The sequence below is a fragment of the Rana temporaria genome, chromosome 3, assembly GCF_905171775.1.
Source record: "Rana temporaria chromosome 3, aRanTem1.1, whole genome shotgun sequence".
Lineage (NCBI taxonomy): Eukaryota > Metazoa > Chordata > Amphibia > Anura > Ranidae > Rana > Rana temporaria.
The window spans coordinates 99,323,504-99,349,159 of NC_053491.1; the positions used below are offsets into that span (position 1 = coordinate 99,323,504).

General features: G+C 43.4%; 1 protein-coding gene across 7 annotated transcripts in view; it reads right to left on the reverse strand.

The window, feature by feature from the left end:
* HERC1 (HECT and RLD domain containing E3 ubiquitin protein ligase family member 1) overlaps window positions 1–25,656 on the reverse strand; it is a 232,131-nt gene that overhangs the window by 124,124 nt on the left and 82,351 nt on the right. For 6 of the 7 annotated variants that reach the window (XM_040343076.1, XM_040343077.1, XM_040343080.1 and 3 more), the window contains exons 17-24: window positions 18,341–18,473; window positions 17,940–18,131; window positions 17,466–17,687; window positions 15,473–15,646; window positions 15,285–15,399; window positions 12,817–12,937; window positions 12,132–12,303; window positions 5,546–5,870 (exon numbers count right to left, since the gene is read on the reverse strand). In XM_040343076.1, the coding sequence (XP_040199010.1) occupies window positions 5,546–5,870; window positions 12,132–12,303; window positions 12,817–12,937; window positions 15,285–15,399; window positions 15,473–15,646; window positions 17,466–17,687; window positions 17,940–18,131; window positions 18,341–18,473 (1,454 nt within the window). The remainder of the gene's footprint in view (window positions 1–5,545; window positions 5,871–12,131; window positions 12,304–12,816; window positions 12,938–15,284; window positions 15,400–15,472; window positions 15,647–17,465; window positions 17,688–17,939; window positions 18,132–18,340; window positions 18,474–25,656) is intronic. The other variant, XM_040343079.1, reaches the window with a different exon arrangement.

The window sequence follows — 25,656 nt, forward strand, 5'->3', positions numbered from 1 at the left end:
TGACGTTTTTAAAATCTTTGTTTTTTTTCATGCCGAAAAACGACCGTGTGTGCATAAGGCTCCATTCACATTTAACGTGCAATTCTCACGCGATTTTGCATGTCACATAGGGCCAGTCCATTCAGTAGAATGAGCTGCCCTATGCATATGTGTCGCCTGAATAGAAGCTTCTCCTCTTTTTTTGTGGGGGCAAGCTTCACACGATTTTTAAAGGTGGGGTTTGCCGCATGATCATGTTGCATGACAATCGCAGCAGAATTGCATAGCGTTTGGGGTGCCAGTAAAGAATAATGGTACCCAAATGAAAAAAATTGGGGAAGAAACTGCGCTAAGAAAATATTCGAACAATCCCAAATTGTGAGATAAGTGATAAGAAAGCTGCAAACCTGCTGAAAAACAAAACAGTGAACAAAGTATAGAAAAAATATAGGTTGCGCTAACTTCATAACAGTAGCACAACGAACTGCATAAAAATGTGAAACGTCAAATATTATATGTGAAGGAAAAAAAAAAAAAACAGTGAATAAATGACTATTGTGATTGGATTATGAGTGAAAAATGTATTCCACATGTACCACAAATATATTCCAAAAATTAATCCGATGAAAGATGCAATAAAATAAATTAGAACACACAACTGGATTGAAGTCTAGAATTGGTGAAATAAATTTAGCCCTGGTTCACACTGGGTACGATTTGAGATGCGATTTCACATGTCAAATCGCATCTCAAATCGGCGGCATTTTACGGCAATTGTCGGCAATAGCACCATCCTAATCGATGCGACGCCGCATCTGCGGCGCTGCACCGATTTCAAAAAGTAGTTCCTGTACTACTTTTTGCGATTTTGGGCCGCGATTTACATTAAACCCTGCACAGATGTCTCTTAAATCGCGGCGATTTTACCGCGATTTTGAATTTGCAGCAGTGTGAACCTAGCCTTAATATGAATTTAAAAACACCCGTGCATAAAAGCCTCTAATCAATTCTTCCATAGATTAAAGTTCTCTTCTTATGAAACAGCCTTGTGAGATCCACCACCGAACTGAAAGAAATGCCTGCTTACCAAATCTCCATGATCCCCCCACTACAGAGGATCAGGAGAGACTGAAATAAAGAGCCCGATCTGGTCCAGTCAAAACCCAAGCATATGCAGTCCAAGTCCACACACTTCAAGATTCGCTCAGTACATCCCAGATTCAGGTGCCATGCCAAAAAAACATATTGCTTCCATAGTGTAAAAAAAAGTTACAAAATTTATTGGATAGAAAGTAAAAACACACTTACAATTAAGCAGTACAAGTACAGCCTTAAACCTGCGGTGCTGGCCGGACACACACACAGGTAAACCCGTTGCTGCTGGGGCCCCTGGAAGATGCAATTCTATTGCAAAACGACATAGGGAGGAGTGGAGCGGCGTATCGACGTCACCACCCACCATACTCACCTACCAGCAGAAACGGGTTTACCTGTGTGTGTGTGTCCGGCCGGCACCGCAGGTTTAAGGCTGTACTTGTACTGCTTAATTGTAAGTGTGTTTTTACTTTCTCTCCAATACATTTTGTAACTTTTTTACACTATGGAAGCAATTTGTTTTTTGGCATGGCACCTGAATCTGGGATGTACTGAGCGAATCTTGAAGTGTGCTGACTTGGACTGCATATGCTTGGGTTTTGACTGGACCAGATCGGGCTCTTTATTTCAGTCTCTCCTGATCCTCTGTAGTGGGGGGATCATGGAGATTTGGCAAGCAGGCATTTCTTTCAGTTCGGTGGTGGATCTCACAAGGCTGTTTCATAAGAAGAGAACTTTAATCTATAAAAGAATTGATTAGAGACTTTTATGCACGGGTGTTTTTAAATTCATATACCTTTTTCCTTCACCAATTCCAGACTTCAATCCAGTTGTGTGTTCTAATTAATTTTATTGCATCTTTCATCGGATTCATTTTTGGAATATATTTATGTGGTACATGTGGAATTAATTTTTCACTCATAATCCAATCACAATAGTCATTTATTCACTGTGTTTTTTATTCATTCAAATATATTATTTGACGTTTCACGTTTTTATGCACTTTGTTGTGCTACTGTTATGAAGTTAGCGCAACCTATATTTTTTCTATAATGGTACCCAAATGCATGTCGAGTGTTGTGGCACAATAGCCATGCGATTTAGAATTTCAGCTATTCTGCTACACTTGGAGCCCAAGTGTAGCTAAAATAAAAACCTGAAAATTCAGCACAAGGGGAAATTGCTGTTGGGAGAATGTGTCCCCTGTGCCGATTCCTCTTCTGTTAGTAGAAATGTTCTGTTCATGCCCTTTACCACCCCCGCCGTCTTACAATGAGGCGGGGGTTAATTACTAAGGAGCGGAAACACTAATAGTTGTAATTGTAAGAGTTTTAATACTGACATACAGTTGTATTCAAAATTATTCAACCCCCACTGAAATTGCTTTTTTTGCCAAGTTTGACATTGATTTTGATCATCCTGTCATCCTGCTTACAATTAAATCAAAGAGGCGCGTGTAGGTCAGACAAATATAACATAACATTTATAATGAAATAACCACAAATGTCTTTTCTGTGCTCACATCATTATCAGTTTTATTCAACCCCCAATTGACATTCAATCTTAGTACAACGTCCTTTTACAGTTATAACAGCTTTTAAACTTGAAGCATAGCTTGACACAAGTGTCTTGCAGCGATCTACGGTATCTTCGCCCATTCGTCATGGGCAAAAGCCTCCAGTTCAGTCACAATCTTAGGCTTGCGCACTGCAACTGCTTTCTTTAAGTCCCACCAGAGGTTCTCAATCGGATTTAAGTCTGGTGACTGCGATGGCCACTCCAAAATGTTCCAGCCTTTAATCTGCAACCATGCTCTAGTGGACTTGGAGGTGTGCTTGGGATCATTGATCTGTTGAAAGGTCCAACGTCTCCCAAGCCTCAGGTTTGTGACGGACTGCATCACATTGTTATCCACTATCTCCTGTTACTGAAGAGAATTCATGGTACCTTGCAGACGCTGAAGCTTCCCTGTACCTGCAGAAGCAAAACAGCCTCAAAGCATGATTGACCCCCCCCGCCATGCTTCACAGTAGGCAAGGTGTCTTTTCATCATAGGCCTTGTTCTTCCTCCTCCAAACATAGCGTTGATCCATGGGCCCAAACACTTCTAATTTTGTTTCATCAGTCCACAGAACACAATCCCAAAACTTCTGTGGTTTGTCCACATGATTTTTGCATACTGCAGTCGACTCTTCTTATTCTTTGGAGACAGCAAGGGGGTGCGCCTGGGAGTTCTGGCATGGAGGCCTTCATTACGCAGTGTGCGCCGTATTGTCTGAGCAGAAACTTCAGTACCCACATCTGACAAATCTTTTGTCAGTTCCTCAGCAGTCACAAGGGGACTTTTCTCCACTCTACGCTTCAGGTAGCGCTCAGCAGTCAAAGTCAGCATCTTCTTTCTGCCACGACCAGGTAGCATTTCAACAGTGCCCTTTGGCTTGAATTTGCGAATGATGCTTCCTATGGTGTCTCTTGGTATGTTTAACATCTTTGCAATCTTCTTATAGCCATTGCCCTTCCTGTGAAGAGTAATCACCTCTTCTCTTGTCTTCCCGGACCATTCTCTTGACTTCACCATGTTTGTAACCACACCAGTAAATGTCTAGAAGGAGCTGAGTATCACAGTCATTTTAAAGCTGCCTGATTGGTGCTTATTAGGCTTTATTGCTGCTCCCTGACATCCACAGGTGTTTTCAATACCCGATTGAAAACACTTCAATGAACCTCTGTTCTTCAGAGTGGTAGTCTTTAAGGGGTTGAATAATTGTGTAAATGAAGAATTCACAAAATAAACATTTACTACTGTATTACAAAACCAATTGATGTCATTTTAGTTGCATATGGTTCTTTAAGAAGTCCTTGTAGGATTTCATTCTGAATACAATTACAAATGTACACTAAATTCCCTAAAACCCTTTACAGCATTGGGGGGTTGAATAATTTTGAACACAACTGTATAATCACACACATAGGTTGGACTTGATGGACTTGTGTCTATTTTCAACCTCACCTACTATGTAACGGAGTCTGCTCTTTCCACCCACCTGCTCCATTTATAGAAGTCACACTACAGCTTCTATGAATGAAATAGGTTAAATGAATGGAGGGGGTAGACCCATTAATCATCCTCCCATCCTCTATTCTTAGAAGCTGTAGTGCGGCTTCTATGAATGTAGCAGATGGGCAGAATCTGCAGACATAGGCTCTCCCGTGAGAGCCTGGCAGCCTCTAAGTTTTATTAACCTCTAGATCTCCTATTGGTTTGCATATAATGTGGTTCTCCAGCCAAAAGTCAGTAACTACTTGAATTTTACATACACCAGTGACATCAAAAACTGTAGAAATCATTGCACGATTAAGGCAGAGTTCTCTGTAGTAACACAACTTTCTATCCTAGTTAGTTGTATCGACAATGTTGCACATCCATAGATGCAGTACAGTGAGTGAGCATCCTTTCTGGCAGTATCCCGGGTGAAAAGAAAAAAAAAAAAAAAAAAACCTGAATAAAGGATATGAATGCAGTCACAACATCTAAAGGCTGGTAAACTGCAATATATTACATTTTTGCTATTGGGTTTAGGACACACAAAAAACACACCTTGGATAATTGTCAGAGGTTTTTCTTTGCCTTGGTTTTTTTAATTATTCTACAGTAACACATTAAATTGAACCTGTATTACTTATACAAAAAGCCCCTTTTTAGTGTTGATAAAGCTTCTCGAAATACCCCAACCTCTGGATGGGCAAAGTTGGAAAACTAAAAGACATTGCTTGGTCTTATTGGCCCATCACCAGACACACCAGACACAAAGACCGTCAAGACACATGAGGGGGGTTATATAAATGTTAGTACAGGTAACCCAAATCTCATGCATTAAATTACATAAAATAGAGGCTTGCAGCACCCAATCAGATCGGTCTTTCACATATGGGGAGAAGTTTTCCGTATTAGCTGTCAGTTTTTGAAATCAGAGCAGCCGTGCAGGGCTCTGCCCACGCGGCAGCATCATTCATTCACACAACTGTGTGTGTGTGTGAATGAACTACAAGCCCATCCTTTGTGGCTGTTGGCTTGTAGTTCTCAATGAACTACCACGGCACTGTATGTGATGTACAGGCACACAGATAAACTGACAGATCTGCAAAAGACCTGCATGGCACAAAAAAAAAAAAAAAATGCACATTTGTTTACCTGCAAAAAAAAAAAATAAAGTATTTTTAAATTGAACTTATCCTTTATTCTAAATATAAAACTTTTTTAAATTAGGGTTTCTGTGCCGATAAGATGGGATTGAGCACTGGGCAATTTTTGTAATGCTACCTTGTGTTAACATATTACAACAAATAGCTTGAATCTCCCATAAATAAAGCATCTACATTAAATTTGAGCAATTTCAGCATTTTAATCTCGATCATCTTGTTCATGTACATGACATTTCCATTTCAAACTCCCTATTCTGTGTCTGTTTACCTTGTCATAGCTGCAGCAGCCTCATGGAAGCCTGCTGATGCAACTTGCTGCTGAAGGTCCTCTGTTGGGGTCTCTAGAAAGTCTATTACTGGGCTCACCCCAAGAAGGAGAAGAGCTGAACGGTGGATAACGGAGTTACAAGCTGCAGTATATAGGTCTTGTCCTTCTGCGAGATGTCCACTGTCTCTCATTGCCTGCACCAACTGTGGGGAATTCTCCTCTGTTCTAGTACTTGTGCCAGTGCCCACGGCTGAGCCCAGGCCAATTCGGTCTCGTTCCCGGCAGCGCGCCACCTCACGGGCTGATAGGAAACATTGAAATATTTCTGTAAGGTATAACACAAAAGAAACAGGGAGGGAGCTTAGGACAGAACAACAGTAACACCATTAACATCAGTGACCTGGAGAGATTTTTGGAATCACTTGAAGAATTTGAACATGAACAGTACAGTATTTGTACTGATATATTCAGATCAATTTGGGATAGTTCATGTAGTTCCTGTCACTCTGTAGCTCCCGTAGTTTATTCAATATACAGCACAATTACTAAATAAGCATAAGATACATGGTGTACAACTGTGGCACTACAAAAATACAACTTACAATAACAAATCTTAAACAAAATGACACATGGTGGCACTTTTCAACCACTTAAGCCCCGGACCAATATGCTGCCTAAAGACCCAAGGGGTTTTTACAGTTCGGGACTGCTCCGCTTTAACAGACAATTGCGCTGTCGTGTGACGTGACTCCCAAACAAAATTGGCGTCCTTTTTTCCCCACAAATAGAGCTTTCTTTTGGTGGTATTTGATCACCTCTGCGGTTTTTATTTTTTGCGCTATAAACAAAAATAGAGCGACAATTTGGAAAAAAATGCAATATTTTTTACTTTTTGCGATAAATATCCCCCAAATATCCCCCAAAAACATATATATAAAAAAAAAATTTTCCTCAGTTTAGGCCGATACGTATTCTTCTACCTATTTTTGGTAAAAAAAAAAAAAATTGCAATAATCGTTTATCAGTTGGTTTGCGCAAAATTTATAGTGTTTACAAAATAGGGGATAGTGTTATTGCATTTTCATTTTTTTTTACTACTAATGGCGGCGATCAGCGATTTTTTTCGTGACTGCGACATTATGGCGGACACTTCGGACAATTTTGACACATTTTTGGGACCATTGTCATTTTCACAGCAAAAAATGCATTTAAATTGCATTCTTTATTGTGAAAATGACAGTTGCAGTTTGGGAGTTAAACACAGGGGGCGCTGTAACATTTAGGGTTCACTTTGTGTGTGTTTACAACTGTAGGGGGGTGTGGCTGTAGGACTGACATCATCGATCGAGTCTCCCTTATAAAAAGGATCACTCGATCGATGCGCCGCCATAGTGAAGCACGGGGAAGCCGTGTTTACATACGGCTCTCCCCGTTCTTCAGCTCCGGGGAGCGATCGCGACGGGGCGGCTATAAACGAATAGCCGCGCCGTCGTCCAGGATCGCTCCCCGAGGCTTGCCGACCGCCGCATGTACCGGGGGGGGGGGGGTTTATCTCTTTAAAAGACTGTATGCGAACACTGCCAAGTATATTACCATGGACAATAAGTTTAAAATGCTAAAATTAAAACCTATGTGGCCAAAAGTAAAAAAAAAAAAAGCTATAAATGAGAAAAGAGCTTTTAAAAAAAATAATAATGAAGTAATACTATCATCATTAAAATGTTAAAGGAACATAACAGAATATGTAAAAAGGAAATCAAGGCGGCAAAAATACAAAACAAGATAAACACAAAGAAATTCTTCAAATATATTAATAGTAAAAAAATCTGAGCACGTGGGCCCTTTACAAAACAATCTAGAGTGGGTGACTGGGGACCAAAGGCAAAAGAAGGCAAAATTTAATAAAATACCTTCTTCAGCTCTGTGTATACAAAGGAGCATGGGGAAGCTCAAGTCCAAAATGGGGGATGATATTAACACAGCCCCAAATGATCCACAATGGCTAAAAATGTATATGGTCTGGAAATATTTAGACAGAATAAAGGTGAATAAAGCACCTGGGTCAGATGGGATCCACCCACTGTTCCTAAAATAATTGAGCTCTGTCATTACAAAGACAATGGGCCAGATTCTCAAAAGAGTTACGACGGTGTAACTCAGGAAACACCGTCGTATCTCTGTTTTTGGCCCCGGGTATCTATGCGAGTGATTCCTAGAATCATTTTCGCATAGATACGGCCAAGATCCGACAGGTGTAAGTCACTTACATCGTCGGATCTTAGATGTAATGCGACGCCGGCCGCTAGGTGGCGTTTACGTTCAGTTCTCATTTGACTATGCAAATGAGCCCGATACGCCGATTCCCGAACTAATTTGTGTAGCGTAGTCGTCTCTTACGTCGTTTCCGTAAGCGTAAGGTTAACCCTGCGATATGAGGGGGTAACCTTACGCCAGTCCGCCGTATGCCATGTTAAGTATGGCGTCGGGTCAGCGTCTTTTTCCATCGGGTACGTTGTTTTACCAAGTCGTCTGCGAATACGACTTTACGTCAATGACGCTCACGTCGGCGTCATTGACGTTTTCCGGCGTGAGCTGGAGCATGCGCACTGGGCTATTTTTCCGCCCGGCGCATGCGCTGTTCGATCGTCGCGGGGGCGTGCTTAATTTGAATACAAGTCGTCCCCTTTGAATTACGCGGGCATACGTCGGGCCATTTACACTACGCCGCCGCAAATTACGGAGCAAGTGCTTGGAGAATACAGCACTTGCTCCAGTAAGTTGCGGTGGCGTAGTGTAAATAACTTACGCGACGCCAACGCAGGATGTACGGGAATCTGGCCCATTGTTTCTAATTTTTAGGGACTCTATTGACTGGAATGGTACCACCGGATTAGCATAAGGCCAGCGTGGTGCCTATATTTAAAAAGGGATCTGTTAGTTTAATTTCTATAGTTGGGAAGATACTGGAGAGTTTAATATAAGGAGAAAAGTAAAACCTTGGACGGAAGGGGTGGCTGTGGATGTGGTATATGTAAGCGTTTGACACAGTTCCCCCCCACACATGGCTAATGTGCAAGGTAAAGTCTACAAGCTTGGAAAAATCAGTTTGCAAATGGATAGAAAACTGTCTAAAAAGACAGAATTTAGAGGAGTAGTGGTTAATTTTTACTCTGAGTGGTCTAGGGTTGTTAGTGGTGTACCCCAAAGTTCACTGTTTGGACTATCACACACATACATACACATATATATATATGGTCTGGGATTAAAAAAACATTTCAGTATTTGCAAATGACACCAAGCTAAATAACATCCTTACATGAGGTCTCCAACTTACAGGTCAACCTCAATGTACTGTTTAAAGTGTTTGTTATTTTTATTGAAAAAAAAAAAAAAAACACAAGACTTTACAAACATGTTATACTTACCTCCTCTGTGCAGTGGATTTGCACAGAACAGCCTGGATCCTCCTCTTATGTGCTCCTGGCCCCTCCCTCTCGTCAAGTGCCCCCACAGCAAGCAGCTCACGGCTCCCTGTGGTCTCCTCTCACTTTTCTGATTGGCTGACTGACTTTGATTGACAGCAGTGGGAGGTAATGGTGCCGCTGCTGTGTCTCTGCCAATGAGGAGGGAGAGTCTTGGACGGCAGAGACATCGCTGCACAGAGATGAGGCTCAGGTAAGTATTAGGGGGTGCTGGGGTGGCTGCTATATACAGAATGCTTTTTATCTTATATGCATAGAATGCATTTGCTTTCACCCCCTTCCTGCTCAGGCCAATTTTCAGCTTTCAGTGCTGTCAGAGGCTAGAATGTCTATTTTTATCATATCATATCAGATCGAAGGTGTCTGGATGAAGAAGGACACATCCCCCTTGATCCAGGTGGTGGGGGTTGAGGTAGGGCGTTTTCAGTTTTCAACTCCTGGGATGAGGACAGCGGAGATCACTGGATAGTGAATTTCTGTACATGTCATGATCTGGTTTGCTTCCTTCAAGGCTGCAAGACCCCTGGAGCCCCCTTGAAGGCTGATGGAGGCCACACTTTGACTGCACCCTCAATGGGTGTCCTCGCAGAATGGGGGGGGGGGGGGGGGGGGTCGAGTATTGCAGAGCCATCCAAGCTCTGAGCTCCAGGATGTTGATTGGAAGCTTGGCTTCCACAGGTGACCACATTCCCGGACCATGAGGGACTGAAACACTCCCAACAGCCTGAAAGACTGATGTCTGCTATCACTTACTATTGATAGGGAAGGATTACTTCCTTCTTTATAGGGCTGACTGGTGACTGGGTAAGTCAAGAGAAGAAGGCTCAACAGCAAACTGCACTATGTGGATTACAAGAATTTATCCTTATGTATCTCGTGAGATGCCACCTGTGATTTCTGATAGTCTATAAGTAGGGATGGTCCCGATGTTCGAATCGAATGCAAGTTCAACTCGAACATTGGATGTTAGTTTGTCCATAAGCTAACTGAACATTTGGGGCGTTCGCAGAAAATTTGAGCACCGTAGAGCGCCTCATAATGCACTACGAGATCGCAGTGCATTCACGGCGGCTGATTTGCCAAAGCATAACCTGACCTGCACCCCCAAAATCCATACCAGACCCTTATCCGAGCAAGCAGCCTGGCAGGTCAGGAATGGGGGGGGGGGTGGGAGAATAACCCCCCCCCCCTTCCTCCTGAAACAAGCCAAAAAAACAGCAGTTGCTGGGAGTTTTTGGGTTTCTTTTATTTTTTTTTACATTTTTGGGGGTCTGTCGGGATGACGTGATTGAAGATGGATGGACATCGCAGGACACTTTATTTTTTAATTAAGCAATTGTCAAAATCATTTTTTTTACGTTTTGGCGTGGCGCTCCCCTTAAAATCCATACCAAGCCTGGTATAGACTGGGTGGGGACCCCATGCAAATTTTTTCATCTATATTGCCGGGAGTCCGCAATACACTACAGCCGCGAGCAAGTTTAAATTATATATTTTTCTTTAAAAATGTCATTTTGCTGCAGCACTGTTCTACCCATCACACAGATGCGCCACTCTATAGGCAGACTAAGGGGACCTCCAAGCACGATATTTAAAGGAATATTTAATTTTTATTGTTTAACTTTAAGCGTTATTAAAATCACTGCTTCTGAAAAAAAATATTTGTTTTAAAAACTTTTGTTTGCATCGATACCTCAGGGGAGGCACTACCCGGATCCCCATACACTTTTTATGGCAATAACTTGCAAATAAGCCTTTAAAATTAGCACTTTCGATTTTTCATGTTCGTGTCCCATAGACAGGGTTCGCATGTTCGCTCAAACTTTTTGCCAGTTTGCAAGTTCTATTGGGTGTTCGGCTTATCCCCATTTATAGGTACTACACTTACATTTCAAGGTAGTCTGATCAGAGAAGAGAAGAGGGACTGAAAGTCTTCTCTGAATGGATAAGCCCCCATTTGGGACCTAGAATTTGGAGGTTCAGAGAGATAGTCAGGTGGGAAAGAACCTCTATCATTGATTACGAGGACTCTGGTCCCGAAGGGGTCAAGCTTGCCTCTGTATTGTCACAGTTTGCTGCCTATCCTAGAATGCTCCGGAAGTCACGTGGCGGCCAACTGCGCATGCGCGATGCGTTCCAACTGCAAATGCGATGCGTTCCAATGGATTCACGACAGTGCACACCAGTGAAACCTCGGTCGGCATCCAGGCTCTTTTCTTAACATCCACGTGGATTGGAGGATGTTAAAAAAAAGAGCCAGGAGGCGAGCCGACTGGCCACTTTCCTCTAAATCCACGTCGCCCTGAACGCCGGGTTCGCTGGTGTGTACTGTCGAAAATCCATTGGAACACATCGCACTTGCGTTTGGAACGCATCGCGCATGCGCAGTTGGCCGCCACGTGACTTCCGCAGCATTCTTGGATAGGCAGCAAACTGACACTACACCTCCAGGAAGCAGCACTTAAAGACAGGAAGCTCCTAGAGTAGTAAGTAGTTTAGAGAGTAGATAAGCAACAGAGAGGCTGCATGTCTGCTGGAAGCTGCCAAAAAAAAAGCCTTGGGTTTAGAATTTTCTTTCTGCGGGTAAAACCCTTGTGTAGTTGGATGCACTTTTTTTTTTTTTTTTACTTTGGGCCGAAGTTTAACATTTTGTTTTCTTGTTTTGCATCGTTTTGTTTGCCTTGGAAAAAATACTTTGGCCCCTTTTACATGGGCGGACCAATCGGGTCCACCTGTCAGTTTTTCAGATGGCTGGAGATTCATTCCCCCTCTAGTCTGACAAATCGGATTACAGTCAGAACAGACAGGCGGGTCCATTTACATCTGACCGCCCATAAAAAGGAGAGCAGGCTGTGTCTGTGCATTAGAGGAGTGGACATGGACCAGCCATGCGTCTGCTCAGTGGGGGATCAGGGGAGATTCCCCACTGAGCAGGCAGACTTCACCGGAGCCCGCCCTGCGTGGAAGGGGCCTTACAGTATGCGTTTATGAAAATTGACTTTGCAAGTGATCCAATAGCGCTACCACAGTAGCTAATACCCCTGAACTTGACAACCTGTACAAATTAATCAATATCTCCACAGTCTAGACCCTACTATACTCACTGCCAGCAGTAAGTAGCTCATGGTCACGTTCCTCATCTTCTTCCTCCTGTTCAGGGTGTCCCTCTTCTCTCTCCCTCTCTGCTTGTTCCTCCATCTCAGCTTCTTCATCTATGGTTCTCGTAAAAGAGTTTTCCTGGGAGCCTAGATCTGCTGACTCTTGGTTCTCAGAAACCTGTCCAGAAATGTGAATAAATTGCCAGGGTGTTGCAAGCATGAAAGTCCGCAACAAAATGCTCAGAGTCATAAAAGACAGAGCTTAACCATGGCGCTGTACGCCAATGAATTTTCTAAGAAGCCACAAGAAAATGCAAGTACAGAGCTGTCCCTTATTCATATCTAAAAAGGCTGTTTCTTCATATACAGTATACAGAATTATCTTACTGCATTTTACAAGATCGGAAGGTGGGGAGAACTCTAAAAACAGGCATGCATGGATGCAATTAATGGAGAGATGGCTCCACCATCATTCCTCACAAACCATCAAACGGTTGGTGCACCTATCGGTTTGTAAACATTGCCTTGTGACCACAAGAGACTTTAATTCTACAATACATGGACTATTGGAAATATTTTGCTACTATTTCTAGTACCCTCTAACTTCAGTAATATCACATCTTATGTCCTAAATTATTTTTAGGTCTACAACAAATAAATGCTCTACACTCTTTTACACTCCACAACTTACCCATCTCTCTCTGGAAGAGGAGCGAGTTTGGATGAGTTCCATGTTCTTGCAAGCAAGTAGTCGACTTCTGACCTTGTACACAGAGCGGAACACCTCGGCTAGCGCCTTTCCTGGCTGGTACCTAAAGTAGAGTAGCACAGTAGATCGATCATAAGAGGGTAACGCTTCAGAAGAATGACACTGAGCCTTTCCTTTTAGTAGACCACTTAAACTATGCACAATATTAGAAAAGTAATTTGAATGACATGGTTTCCTAAAATTCGAAGTACTATACAGTTATAATCCGATGCCACAATCTTTGTAAAAATCCCCTTTAAAATGTACCAGTATGTAAATGTGAGGACCTACCTATATAATCTAATAATTTTATACATTAGGCTGGCCCGTGTACAATATAGTCATTAGTATGTAGTTTAGGCACTGATATGGACTTCACTTGTACCATGAAAGCTTGCTGCAATTAAAATGACAGCTGTACTTAACGTGACATTAAAAGTTTTTTTTTTTTTTTTAAATGACAAACATGTTATACTTTCCTGCTCTGTGCAGTGGTTTTGCACAGAGAAGCCCCTCCCTCCTGCCCAGTGCCCCCATACCAAGCAGTTTGCTCGGTCCTAGGCCGCTGCTCAGGTGTGTCCATTCACATACGGAGCATGGCTCAGCCCTTGCTGTCTTAGTCAACGAGGGGTAGAGATTTGGGAGAGCCAAGGCCCACTGGATCAAGATGGGGCTCATGGAAGTTTTACTTGGGGGGGGGGGGGGGCGCTGCTGCACTCAGTATGTTATTTTGATCAGGGCTGTGGAGTCGGTAGATAAATGTTCCGACTCCGACTCCTCAGTTTTATGTACTTCCGACTCAGACTCCGACTCCGACTCCTCTGTATTAATATGCGAATGTATTTTATACATTCCTTGAGGGAAAGAAACGCAACCTACCACAGGACTACTGGCTGGGAAGCCAACAGTCTACTGTATTGCACAGTTTAAGCAAAAGACAAACACAATGAAAACAATCAAGTGGCTGGATAGTAGCAGCAGGCATAAACATCAGGAACAGGATCTTTACCAGTTCAAAAATACAAACCACATTATTTGTTTGTTTTAGAACAAAAACAAAGCTTATCTATAATGAACCAAAAACAAAATCTGTAAAACCTAGAAATGGTTTATATTAATCTTGAAATGTAGTTATAGGCTTAGCAAATGCAAATCAATTCAATGTAGAGTTCTAAGGAAGAGAATTGCCTCTGCCAGATCCTCTTTCATAGAGGCTCTTAAGTCAGACTTTATTATTTTTAGGGCTGAAAATAATCTTTCGACACTGACTTGGGTGGGTGGCATTGCAGTAACTATTCTGGCCACATCACTAACGATCTCTGGATAAACAAGGATGGCTTCTTCAACAGTAAGTTTTGATGAGCGATCATACTTTTCAACTTCTTTTAGTGCTTTATAAAACTCCTATTGGAATTTTTTTATTTGGACACTTACTGGTTCTCTAACATGCGTTCCCTGTAAAAGCAGAACACAACACTATGGAAAGTATAAGTATTGCAGCTCCTAATTGTGCGTTGCGTGCCATATAGTGAAGCACATGAAAAGCATGCTTCTTCACGGTCACTTAACGTGTTCGTTTTGCGGTTACGTGAGGCACTGCATGCATTGGTCTTTATTCTTACAGTAGAGAAGTCATTAATTATAACTTTTTGGAATTGGGACATTTAAACTTGCTTTTTTTTATTTTTTATTCCAATCTAAATTTAGTAGGAGTCGGAGTCGGTGCATTGTTTGCCGACTCAGACTCCAGGTACCCAAAATTTCCCCCGACTCCTCGACTCCTCCTCCGACTCCACAGCCCTGATTTTGATTAAAACAAAAACTCTTAATGCATATCATGTGACCACATTTCAAGCAATATGAACAAAAGCCAATACTATCAAGCATTTGTGTGTGTGCGCGTGTTCAAGTATGCCTGTACGTATTAATCAACATTCAAGCGGTTGAAAAATCTAAACATGTTTTACCTCAATGCATTCCTTGAATTAAAGTAAAAAATTTTAGGGGTCAACATCCCCCCTCATTCTCTCGCCTCACTTTTGGGTCTCACTAGCTTTGCTGGGGCACTGGGAGCCATTGGCTCCCAGTGCCCCAGCGCTGTGCTGTCAATCAAAGTCAGAGACAAGGGAGCGGGGGGCCCGAGTCCCGCTGTCTGTGTCAATAGAGGCAGCAGTGGGGCTCGGGTGCGAGCACGCAAGCGTGCCCTCATGGGGGCACTGGACAGAGGGGAGGGCCAGGGGCGCAGGCGGGGGACACGAAAAGAGAAGGTTCGCGGGCACTCTGTGGTATTCCTTTGCACAGAGCAGGCAAGTTTAGACATGTTTGCCATTCAAAAAAATAAAAAAAATTGGACCTTTACAAAATCGCTTTAAGTAGGTTATCTTATACATTTACTATAGGGAATTCCTTACCTGTTCTCTCCACAGGCATGGGACTGAAGACCCGTATGTTTCAGCAGCGCTGCCAGAACAAAGCGTGACACTGTATCCAGCAGTGATTCATTACTAACAGAGGCGCTGTCCCAGTCTGGTAACGAAATTAAAGGGTTAGATCCTGCCAACTATTTGCATAGACACTCATCTCATCCATAATCAGTTACCTTTACTAAGAGCATAATCCTGCATACTGATCCACAGGCTTCGTGCTGGCTCCTTAGTAGAACCAACTGCCAGATCCACCAAAATTGTAACCTCTGGCCTCAGCTTATAATCAAAGGTCTTCTGCTCCTCATTTCCAGACAGAGACACTTCCAGCAGAGCACTCATACACTTATCTGAAAGAAAATTATTTATTTGCCTTTTAATATAGATTAAATATTACTGTGCAATAAAGGCCTCTTGCTGAACTCAGCGGCACACAAACTTTTTATTTTTCCTTAACTGAACTAAATGTAGCTTGAGGTTTTCAACGTGCCTGCACATGTTTAGAAAAAAAAAAAAACTGAAATCTGACTTGCTAGTTAGTAAGTATTTTGCTTACAAATGCACACAAAATATGCGCATATGTGCGTACAAGTATTCTACTCATGTATGTGCATACGCACAAAAGAAACACGCAAAATAAAAAAACAAGACATTTTGGCCACTGATTTTTCAAACATCAGTACCAAGTATCCTAATGGTATTCTTGTGCCTGATTTTTTTAATTTATTATACACAAGACAGCTATATGACCCCATACATTCAGCACATGTGTGTATATAAACAAGCATATATTCATCTAGTGTATATTAGCCCTTGTAATGCATTTGTAGAATTGTCATTTTCTAGTCATTAAAGTAGAACTAAAAAGGCAAAACTTTAAATAGAGCGGGAAAGGGATTGAAACCCCTCAGTTTTTTTTGCGGTCTGTGCCCCCTTAAAGCGGAGGTCAACACAAAAATGGAACCTCTGCTTTCTGGAAACCTCTTGCCCTCCGGTGTCACATTTGGCACCTTTCAGGGGTAGGGGGATGCAGATACCTGTATAATACCAGGTACTTGCGCCCACTTCCGGGCATAGACCCCCACGTTACACTACTTCCCCCTCCCCACTGTCGTATGTGAAACACAAAGGTCCCAGAAGACAAGGGCCAGTGAGGACACGCAGCGAGACTCGCGCATGTGCAGTAGGGAACCCAGGAAGTGAGCCGCAACGCTTCACTTCCCGATTTCCTCACAGAGGACGGCAACAGCAGCAGCCGAGGAATGGGTCCGTCCTTGGGTGCCAACATCGCAGGTACCCAGGACAGGCAAGTTCCATTTATTAAAATTCAGCAGCTGCAGTATTTGTAACTGCTGGCTTTTAATACATTTTTTTTTTTATTTTTTTTTAGGCGGACCTCCGCTTTAAGGAGATTCACCCTCTCTCTATTTGTTCTGTTTTCCATTATCATTTAAAAGGGAAAGTAAAGAAAAATTCCAAATTTTGAGCTGTCCCCAGATAAGTAGAGGGGAAATCTTCCAATGGGGATACTAGTTCTCATAGGTGTGTGCAAGGGGTGTGCCAGGTGCGCCTGGGCACACCCTAATCCTGGGGTTGGCAACCTGTCAATGGTGGGCAGGTGACAGGTAAACCTCAATCCTTCCTTGCCGATCCTCAGAACTTGGACAGCAGAGGCGGCGGGGGTGGAATTTAGTGGAACCGATCTGTATTTTCCTCCTGCAGGAGCTGAAAGTAGGCTTCTCCTCCTCTCCCTTTTGTCAACATTCAGCTGCCACAGGAGGAAAATATAGGGGATCAGTACTAATATATGCCACCCCTCCTTTCCCTGTTCCTCTTTCTTCTGTTGCCCGGGTCCCCCATGTGCTCTCTTTCTCCCCTTTTCTCCCATTGTTTCAGGATTGAGAGTGGGGAAGAGGCCGGTAAATATGTCAAACGCATCTGTGTTGGAGCTTTGGGGTGCACAATCTAATGCAATAGGCTGTGCACACCTATGCTAGTTCTGGTGACCTGGGAGTCACCAAGAGATTCCTTCAATTTGCAGGGATTTCCTCTCACTTTCTGATTGGATACGAAAAGTGAATGGAAATCTCCAAAATAGGAAACACAGATAGGGGAAACTAATCTGACAGGGGTATAACCCTCCCTGGCTCTATACAAAGACTGACTTACCCAGCAGAGGAACATCCATCTCAATGCCATTCCCAAATAAAGGAGTCTTTAACCAGTAAGCAGTGTCTTGTTCTTCTGGTGATGTGGGCGACCCTTGCAGCATGCCCCCCAAACAGCATCCAATCAACAGTGTAACAGTTCGTTCCAAATCCACGAGCCAGACCCAAGACTGAGCTGGAGCAGGCAACAACACTCCTGCAGGATCCACTTGTTCTGGTCCTCCTGTATAAGAAGAGAAGCAGGTGGCCGGAAGTCAAACAAAAAAAGCCTTATGCATCAGAAGTGGCTATTTTCTACACAACTCTGCTAAATTCTTCAACACAATATTTTTAGCTTATTATAGATACAAATATCCGAACCAAGCTGTCCGATTCATCTAACAAACTTAGTAGATCGTTTTCAGCCCAACAAGATTAAGCTCTTCACAATCCTGTAAAGCCAATTAATAAGACCCCTCTGCCCCTCCTCGTTTACCATGAAGAGGCCACTGTAATTCCTGATCTTCCAAAAGAGCAGCTGCAGGTAATAGTCTATTGAGACGATCCAGTGGTGGAAGCAGGTCCAGTAGATAACTGAGAAGAGGTCTGGACACAGACACTGGCAGTAACAGCAAGGCGTTTATCAGCTGACAAAGCATACTGCCAGCTGCAGATACATAGATCACATCTGTATAAAGATAAAAAAAAAAGTAGAATATATGTAGCCAGGTACACAAATGGATTAAAAAGTCAGTTACATATGTGACAAATATAGGAAAAAAACATAAATTAAGGTATAGCAATAAAATAAGGGATACATAATGGAATTCTGTGCGTTGACAATTTGCACAATAATACCATCGCCCTCAAACATCATACACCTAAAGTAACACATACCACGCAGTTTCTCTCCCACACTCCCATTGCATGGACTTTCCCTCAGCAGGGTAACGGAACGAGAGTAGATGTCTGTGGCATGAGGCAGGAGGAGCTGGAGGTGTTTGTGAAGCAACGCCACACTGCTGGAGTTCTGAAAACAGAGAACAGCGCCATCATTTCACAAGAAATATTTAACTTTCATTTCTGCACATGCTATATAGGAAAATATTTGTTCCTTGTAGTTACATAGGAAACTGTAAATACCCCAAGACTATAAAAATAAAAGTGACACTTTCTTCCTTTATAATATATTTGTGCACCCATTATAATCTCTTTGTTTTTAAAATGATCCTCTGAGGAGGAAAGACATAGTTCTATGCGCATTTTACATATATATTAATATTTATAGTAAGTGTCAAATATTCAGAATTTGATTGGTTGTCACAGTTATTTACAGGCAGCTCCGCTGACGACAAACAAATGGTAGAAAACGGTCTTGAGCTCAGGGCCGGTACTAGGCAGGGGCGGGGCAGGCAGATCGTAGCGCCCGCCCCCTGTCTGCACTGTGCACTATACTAGTACCGGAGTGATAGAGTGGAGCAGGCAGGCACATCGGCTATCAGTGCTTTCTTAATTGATTCTTGATGCAAACAACTTTCCCTCTCCTGAACAGGTCTTCTCTCCCCCCTCTCCACTCTTCTCTATCACTCTTGCTTTCACCTTCATGATGTCCCGATGTCTGAGGGACATCACCAACTCTGCCCCCTAACCTCCTGATTTTATCTTTCTCTTGGAGCCTATTTCTCCTCTGTGTAGTGCCCCCTCCTCCCGTGTCCTTTTCCTTGGACCCCTCCTCTCTAGCTGAGAGTTCTATTTAATCAGACATTAGGGGTCTTTTAAAGCCCTGATGTCTCACCAGCCCTCCATTGAACCTAATGGGGTACAGAACATACTCCCCTTGCTTCTTCTCCTTCCCCCTCTACTCAACGGCACACACAATTCTGGTCTCGGGTCTGCCAATGGGGACACAGAGCCCAAGCAATATGGCAAGGATGCGCACAGGTCTACTGTAGCAGCCAGGAGTGTGTAACCAAACACCCCCACGCTGCTGCAGACTACGTATGGCATGTGCCAGTGATGCAAAAAAATTACTAGAAACAGAGAAGATAGGCGGAAGAAAGATACAGGGGTTTACCATGTGTGCTCCCCCCCCTTTTTTTTTAAACACTTAAAGGGTCACTAAAAGGAAAAAAAAAAATGTTGCCTAAAATTTATGTCTGCAAGGTAGACAGACAGAATAGTGTAATGATTTGGTTAAAAAACAAGTAAATACCTATTAAATTCCTTCATCTATATCACCTCCGGCATTCTAGTTTCTGTTCTCTCATTCACTTCCTGGTTTGCGGCGCTCGTTCATGTAAGAACTACATTTCCCAGTATGAATTGCGGCACACCCAGTTATTCACACCTCCTTGAAGTCTCTAACACGTAGAGAGCATCCTGCCACACAGATGTAGTCCCCAGGAGGGGGTGAGCACGTTACTGACCACTGTAGTAAAGCCTCCCTTCACGGTGGTCAGTAACAATCAGACAGGAAGTGAACAGAACAGAGAAGAAATAGAGCAACTTCTGAGCAAAAACGAACAATGAGGAAGTGAAAAGAGGAATGTCTGCAGGTAAAGGATGCTTATTATTATTAAAAAAAAAAAAAAAAATAATAATAATCCTTTACAACCCCTTTAATTCAGCTATCTGCAATTGTCTGCTGAAAATTCTCTTTGTACCCACACTTTTCTGGTTTAGTGATGTTCTTTGTCCTGAGAATGTGTGCGTCAAAAAAATAGGATTTTTATAACAGCTTACCTGTAAAATCCTTTTCTTGGAGTACATCACGGGACACAGAGCTGCATATTCATTACTATGTGGGTTATAGAGTCTACCTTCAGGTGATGGACACTGGTGTAATCAATTAAACAGGAAGTTCCCTCCCTATATAACCCCTCCCCTACTGGGAGTTCCTCAGTTTTTGTAGCAAAGCAATAAGTGTCCCAATATCCCCAAACAAGAGGGGTGGGAGCTCTGTGTCCCGTGATGTACTCCAAGAAAAGGATTTTACAGGTAAGCTGTTATAAAAATCCTATTTTCTTTATCGTACATCACGGGACACAGAGCTGCATATTCATTACTATGTGGGATGTCCCAAAGCAATGCTTACTGAGGGGAGGGAGACACCAACAACGCAGACCGCCATCAGACGTGAGGACCTATAATGCTGCCTGCAGCATACTGCGCCAAAAAGCTGCATCCTCTTGCCGTCTTATGTTCACCTGATAGGAGTTAGTGAACGTAAGCACAGATGACCAAGTTGCGGCCTTGAAAATCTGCGTCATAAAGGCTTGGAAATGCATTGCGCATAAAGCGCTTACCATCCTGGTAGGGAGCACCCCCACAAAAAAACAGGGGGAATCCTACTCTAACCACAAGCCTGAATAATAACCTGATGAATCAACCTTAAAAACAGTTGATTTTAGACGCTGCCTGCCCTTTCCTGGGGCCTCCTGGTAGCGCAACAACATCAGTTTTCCGTATCCGAGCAGCCGCTTCAGATAGGCCTAGACCCTTCTTACTCCAACGAGAGAGAGAGTGTAACCATTTTAATAGCCGACCTGAACACTGCCTGCCCATCTAGGGTCTTCTGGCAGCCCAATAAAAACGTCAGCTTTCTATATCTGAAACCTTCAGATAGGTATTTAACTGCTCTCATCTCAATTGAGAGAAAAGCAATAACCTTTCCTTCCGTGAAACAAGGTTTTGAAAAAAGGGAAGGTAAGAATATCTAGATTCAAATGAATACTAGATCCTTCTAGTAAATAAGGTTGGGTGAGGATGAAAATCACTTTACTTGTAAGAATAATTGAGTATGGCTCTATACCAAGAAAGTTACCAATACTGAAACTCTTGGAGGCTACCACAACCAAGAACACCAATTCCCTTGTTAAAGGATGAAGGGAAATATGGTGCATCGGCCCAAGGAGCTGACCCTGTAAGCCGACAAAACTAGAGCCAATCCTCCGAGCACAAGGGCGACCTAACTGGTGGACTTATACAAGGGGTGACGTGCATAACAGCCCGGACCAAAGAGTGTGAAGTAATCGACCTTTGGAAGCAAGGCCGAGATCGGATCCTTGATATAACTTAAGGCTAGCTCCGTCTCCTTTCCAAATGTAGGAAGGCAGGAATTTTACCTTTGACAAACTTCCACGGATGCCACCATCTGGTTTCACACCAGATGGTAGGCTATCTGGTCCTGGAGGCCAGCTCTCTTGTATGAATCAAGGGAATTGCCGCTGATTCTGAAAGCCCCGATCCTCGAGAATGTGGTCTATAATAGCCAGACCATTAATTCACCTGTTGCAAGGCAGAATGTAATACCCCCTGCAAAGTAGGCCTGGACAAGATGTAAGGGACTGTGGGTCCTCTACTACCCCCTTACTGTTCCTGCACCGAGAGGTCGTCAGGGTTATGCCGGAGTAATCAGGCCAGCTTCCGTTCTCCTCTAAATGTTGCATAGAAGCCACAAAAGTCGCGGCACTGGGGGGAGAGACACAACCAGTGACAACTGGTCCCCCCCCTCGGATTAAAAACACATCTGCCCCGCATGCGGGTGGATCCTTTATCCTTGACCCCAAGCTGTTCAATCTCTTGTTGAGCCTGGACGCCAATACATCTTATGTACAGGGTACTATTTCTGTGACATTTGGTCAGGAAAACAGTCGGGGTGTAGAGGTCATTCTCCCGGAGACACTTGTTGACGGCTCCAGCGAATCGCCTGCCAATTCTGCATTTCATGAAATGACGAATGCCAATAGGCAAGGCACAAGCTCCTCCTTGGTAAATTAAGTAAATCACTAGTATGGCATAGTCTGATTGTACTCTGACAGAACCAACCTGCCACCTGAACGTTCAGGCCCCTAAGCCAGATGCTCCATCGGTAGCTCTAGCTGACAGATAAGGCTCCCTTGGAGCTTGACTACTTCCCCTGGGCCATGGTCTCTTCCTGACCTGGCAAACCCTTTTAGTTAAGAATCACCAAGAGGAATTCCAGCATATCTCTGGGACCGGGTTCTTTGGATAATGCTAGGTCAAGATCCACTCTTTCTAGGCCGACAAAATACTGTTTATAACAGCCCTGAATAAAAGTTAGTATAGGGAACTGTCTTGAATGAAGCCAGCATCTTCCCTAGTGCCTTAATCAAAAGGCCAAAAGTAAGGAACTGTTCCTTGCCGTGACCACATAGACCAGTTTTCTTATAGCGATGGTCTTGTCTGAGGCCAAAAAAAAACTCTCCTTTTTGGACTGTGCCAAACATACCCAGCTTCTTGTCAAATGAAAGAATGTATCTTTAGAGTTCCGGATACTTGACCATGCTGGACACCCTTAGGTCCAGCCATGCTACTGACTGACCCAACAGCAGGAGTTTGCTTCGGTATGCCATTACTGCTATACCCTGGGCCTACAGACCTGCTAGAGGCGGGCCCTAGCACCCTGACAACCCAGGCACGGAGGCTAACCCAAAAGGGCAAGACCACCAACTGGAGATAGTGCTGTTCCCCTGCGAAACGCAGACAACCTCTGCAGACCCAAGTAAATAAACACATATGCAACTGGCTCCCCATGTGTGTATGTGGCAAGTGTTAAAGCCATATGCCTCAATGGAAGTGTGTGTACATGGCAGCGTGTGTTCCTGGAAGCATGAATTCATATAAATATGTTTTAAGAAAAACATGCATATAGCATGTGTGCTCTGGAACAAGCATCTTGCAAGCAAGCATGCGATATAAACGTGTTATGCAACAATGTGCAACATGAACCCATGCAGACACGTATTTCTATGCAAACACAAGGAATCCTGTATTGCTTAATTAGGCCGCCATGTACAACTTTAAAGTAATCATGCATCCTTATGCGATTCAGCATTTTCCATGCGATCAACATCTTATGCATTTTAAGCACTACTGTGCGGACAAGAACCCTTGTGTGACCAAGGACTCTTGTGTGACCAAGCACCCCTGTGCGATCCAGCATCCTTATGCACTCAAGCATCTTAATGCGACTTTAGGCATTTCTGTGAAACAAGCCTCTCTATGTGATCAAGTATCCTTGGGTAATCCAGGACGCTGTTGATCCGACAACCATGTGTGATCCAGCTTATTTTTGCATTCAAGCATCTTTAAGCGATCTTTAGGCATTCTTGTAGAAACAAGCCTCTCTGTGCGACCAAAATATCCTCGAGTAATCAAGGACTTGGGTGATCGGGTAATCATGTGTGATTCAGCATTTTTATGCCTTCAAGCCTCTTTATGCGATTCTAGGCATTTCTGTGGAAACAAGCCTCTTTGTGTGACCAAATATCCTTGGGGAATCAAGGGCTTGGGTGATCAGGTAATCATGTGTGATTCCAGCATTTTTATGCCTTCGAGCCTCTTTATGCGATTCTAGGCATTTCTGTGGAAACAAGCCTCTTTGTGTGACCAAATATCCTTGGGGAATCAAGGACTTGGGTGATCAGGTAATCATGTGTGATTCCAGCATTTTTATGCATACAAGCATCTTTATGCGAACTTAGGCACTTCTGTGGAAACAAGCCTCTCTGTGTGACCAAATATCCTTGGGTAATCCAGGACGCAGATGATCAGGTAACCATGTGTGATGCAGCATCTTTTTTGCATCCAAGCAACTTTATGCGATTTTAGGCATTTCTGTGGAAACAAACCACTTCTGTGTGACCAAACATCCTTGGGTAATCAAGGATTTGGGTGATCAGGTAACCATGTGTGTGTGATCCAGCATTTTTATACATACAAACGTCTTTATGCGATTTTAGGCCTTTCTGTGGAAACAAGTCTCTCTGTGTGACCCAATATCCTTGGGTAATCCAGGACTTGAGTGATCAGGTAACGAGCATCTTTATGCACTCAAGCATTTCTATGCAACTCTAACAAACATGCAACACCATACAGACAGAAACATGTATCCTTATGCGATCCACAATAAAACATGCTTTGTTACTTGTTTTTATCCCACATGCATTCCAAACTCATGTATCTTATGCAACATGCGGACTGGTAAAAAGGAAGTTATCCTCTGTAGATGTGCGTTTCCTCAATTAAGAGACGTTAGCAATGTGTACCAGCAACTGTGCATCCCTCAGATGTGCATTTGGTTAGCCTGAAGCCGACACCAGGCTGAGGACCATATGGAGGTCTTACTAGCCACCTATAGGAAAACCTCTCTTTACACTCTAAGGAGAAGATAGAGGCTTTGGCCGAGTAGGCAGAGGGAAATTATATGCAGCATGAATCTCTGAAAAGACTGCAGGTGCAATCAGAACCTGTAGGGCTATTGATAGCTTCTCCTCGTTAGGCTGCAGCTCCTGTCTCCTGTCCTCTGACAGTGAACCTTCATCCCCAGCTCTTCTAATCCCTTTGTTTAAGGATTAAAGCAGGAAAAGGGACACACCCTGCTTTTTTTTTTTTTTTTTGCTTCTTGTGAGGATGCTGCGAACATAGCAGTTAACCTCTTGTAGAACAACAAATGTGATGCAAAAAACAAAACACATGCAGAGTGGCTGCAATGTTGGGGGAGGCTGCATTGATTGCCTGACAGGTCTGATGGCTCAATCTGTGAGCTGTCTCTACAGGGGAGAATAAGGGGCCACCAGGTTCAGGTGGCGATTCCTTTTTATATTCCTACCCCTGACCTTATTCAATGGGGAGACCAAAGTCCTAAGCTAAAAGCAGAGGAGCTTAACCCAGGTGCATCAACAGCTGAACATAGTCTGGCAGCAACAATGCCTGCTAATCTGCACAGCTAGATGCGGAGTAGGCGTCTTAGATGAATCTGTATCCAACTCACACAAGGTGCTTGCGTTTGTGTCCCCCTAGCTTTACAGAGCTCTGACGTCTGGGCCTTTTTGAAGAGCCCTCTCTGCGACTGCACTGAGCCGGTGAGCACGTGCGACATGGTAGAGCCTGAAGCTGAGGAAGTGGGACGCACAATAGACCAGCTAACACTTAAGCTTCCGTCTTTGGAAAGCATGGTAAGCGAAAACATCAGGCATGTCTTTTACTGCCCATAGTAGTGGAAAAACAGATAAGACTTGCAGCTACTCATGGAAGACAATGCTTTGCATAGGATTAAGGGCATTTTTTTTTTTTTTTTATGTACCAGCCCCTTCAAGGGGAGATATATGGGTACTACAGCCATCCTGTCTGAACAGACATAGTGGCCCAGGCTACATGCCGGCTAGGGGAGGTATATGGGTGCCCTGAGC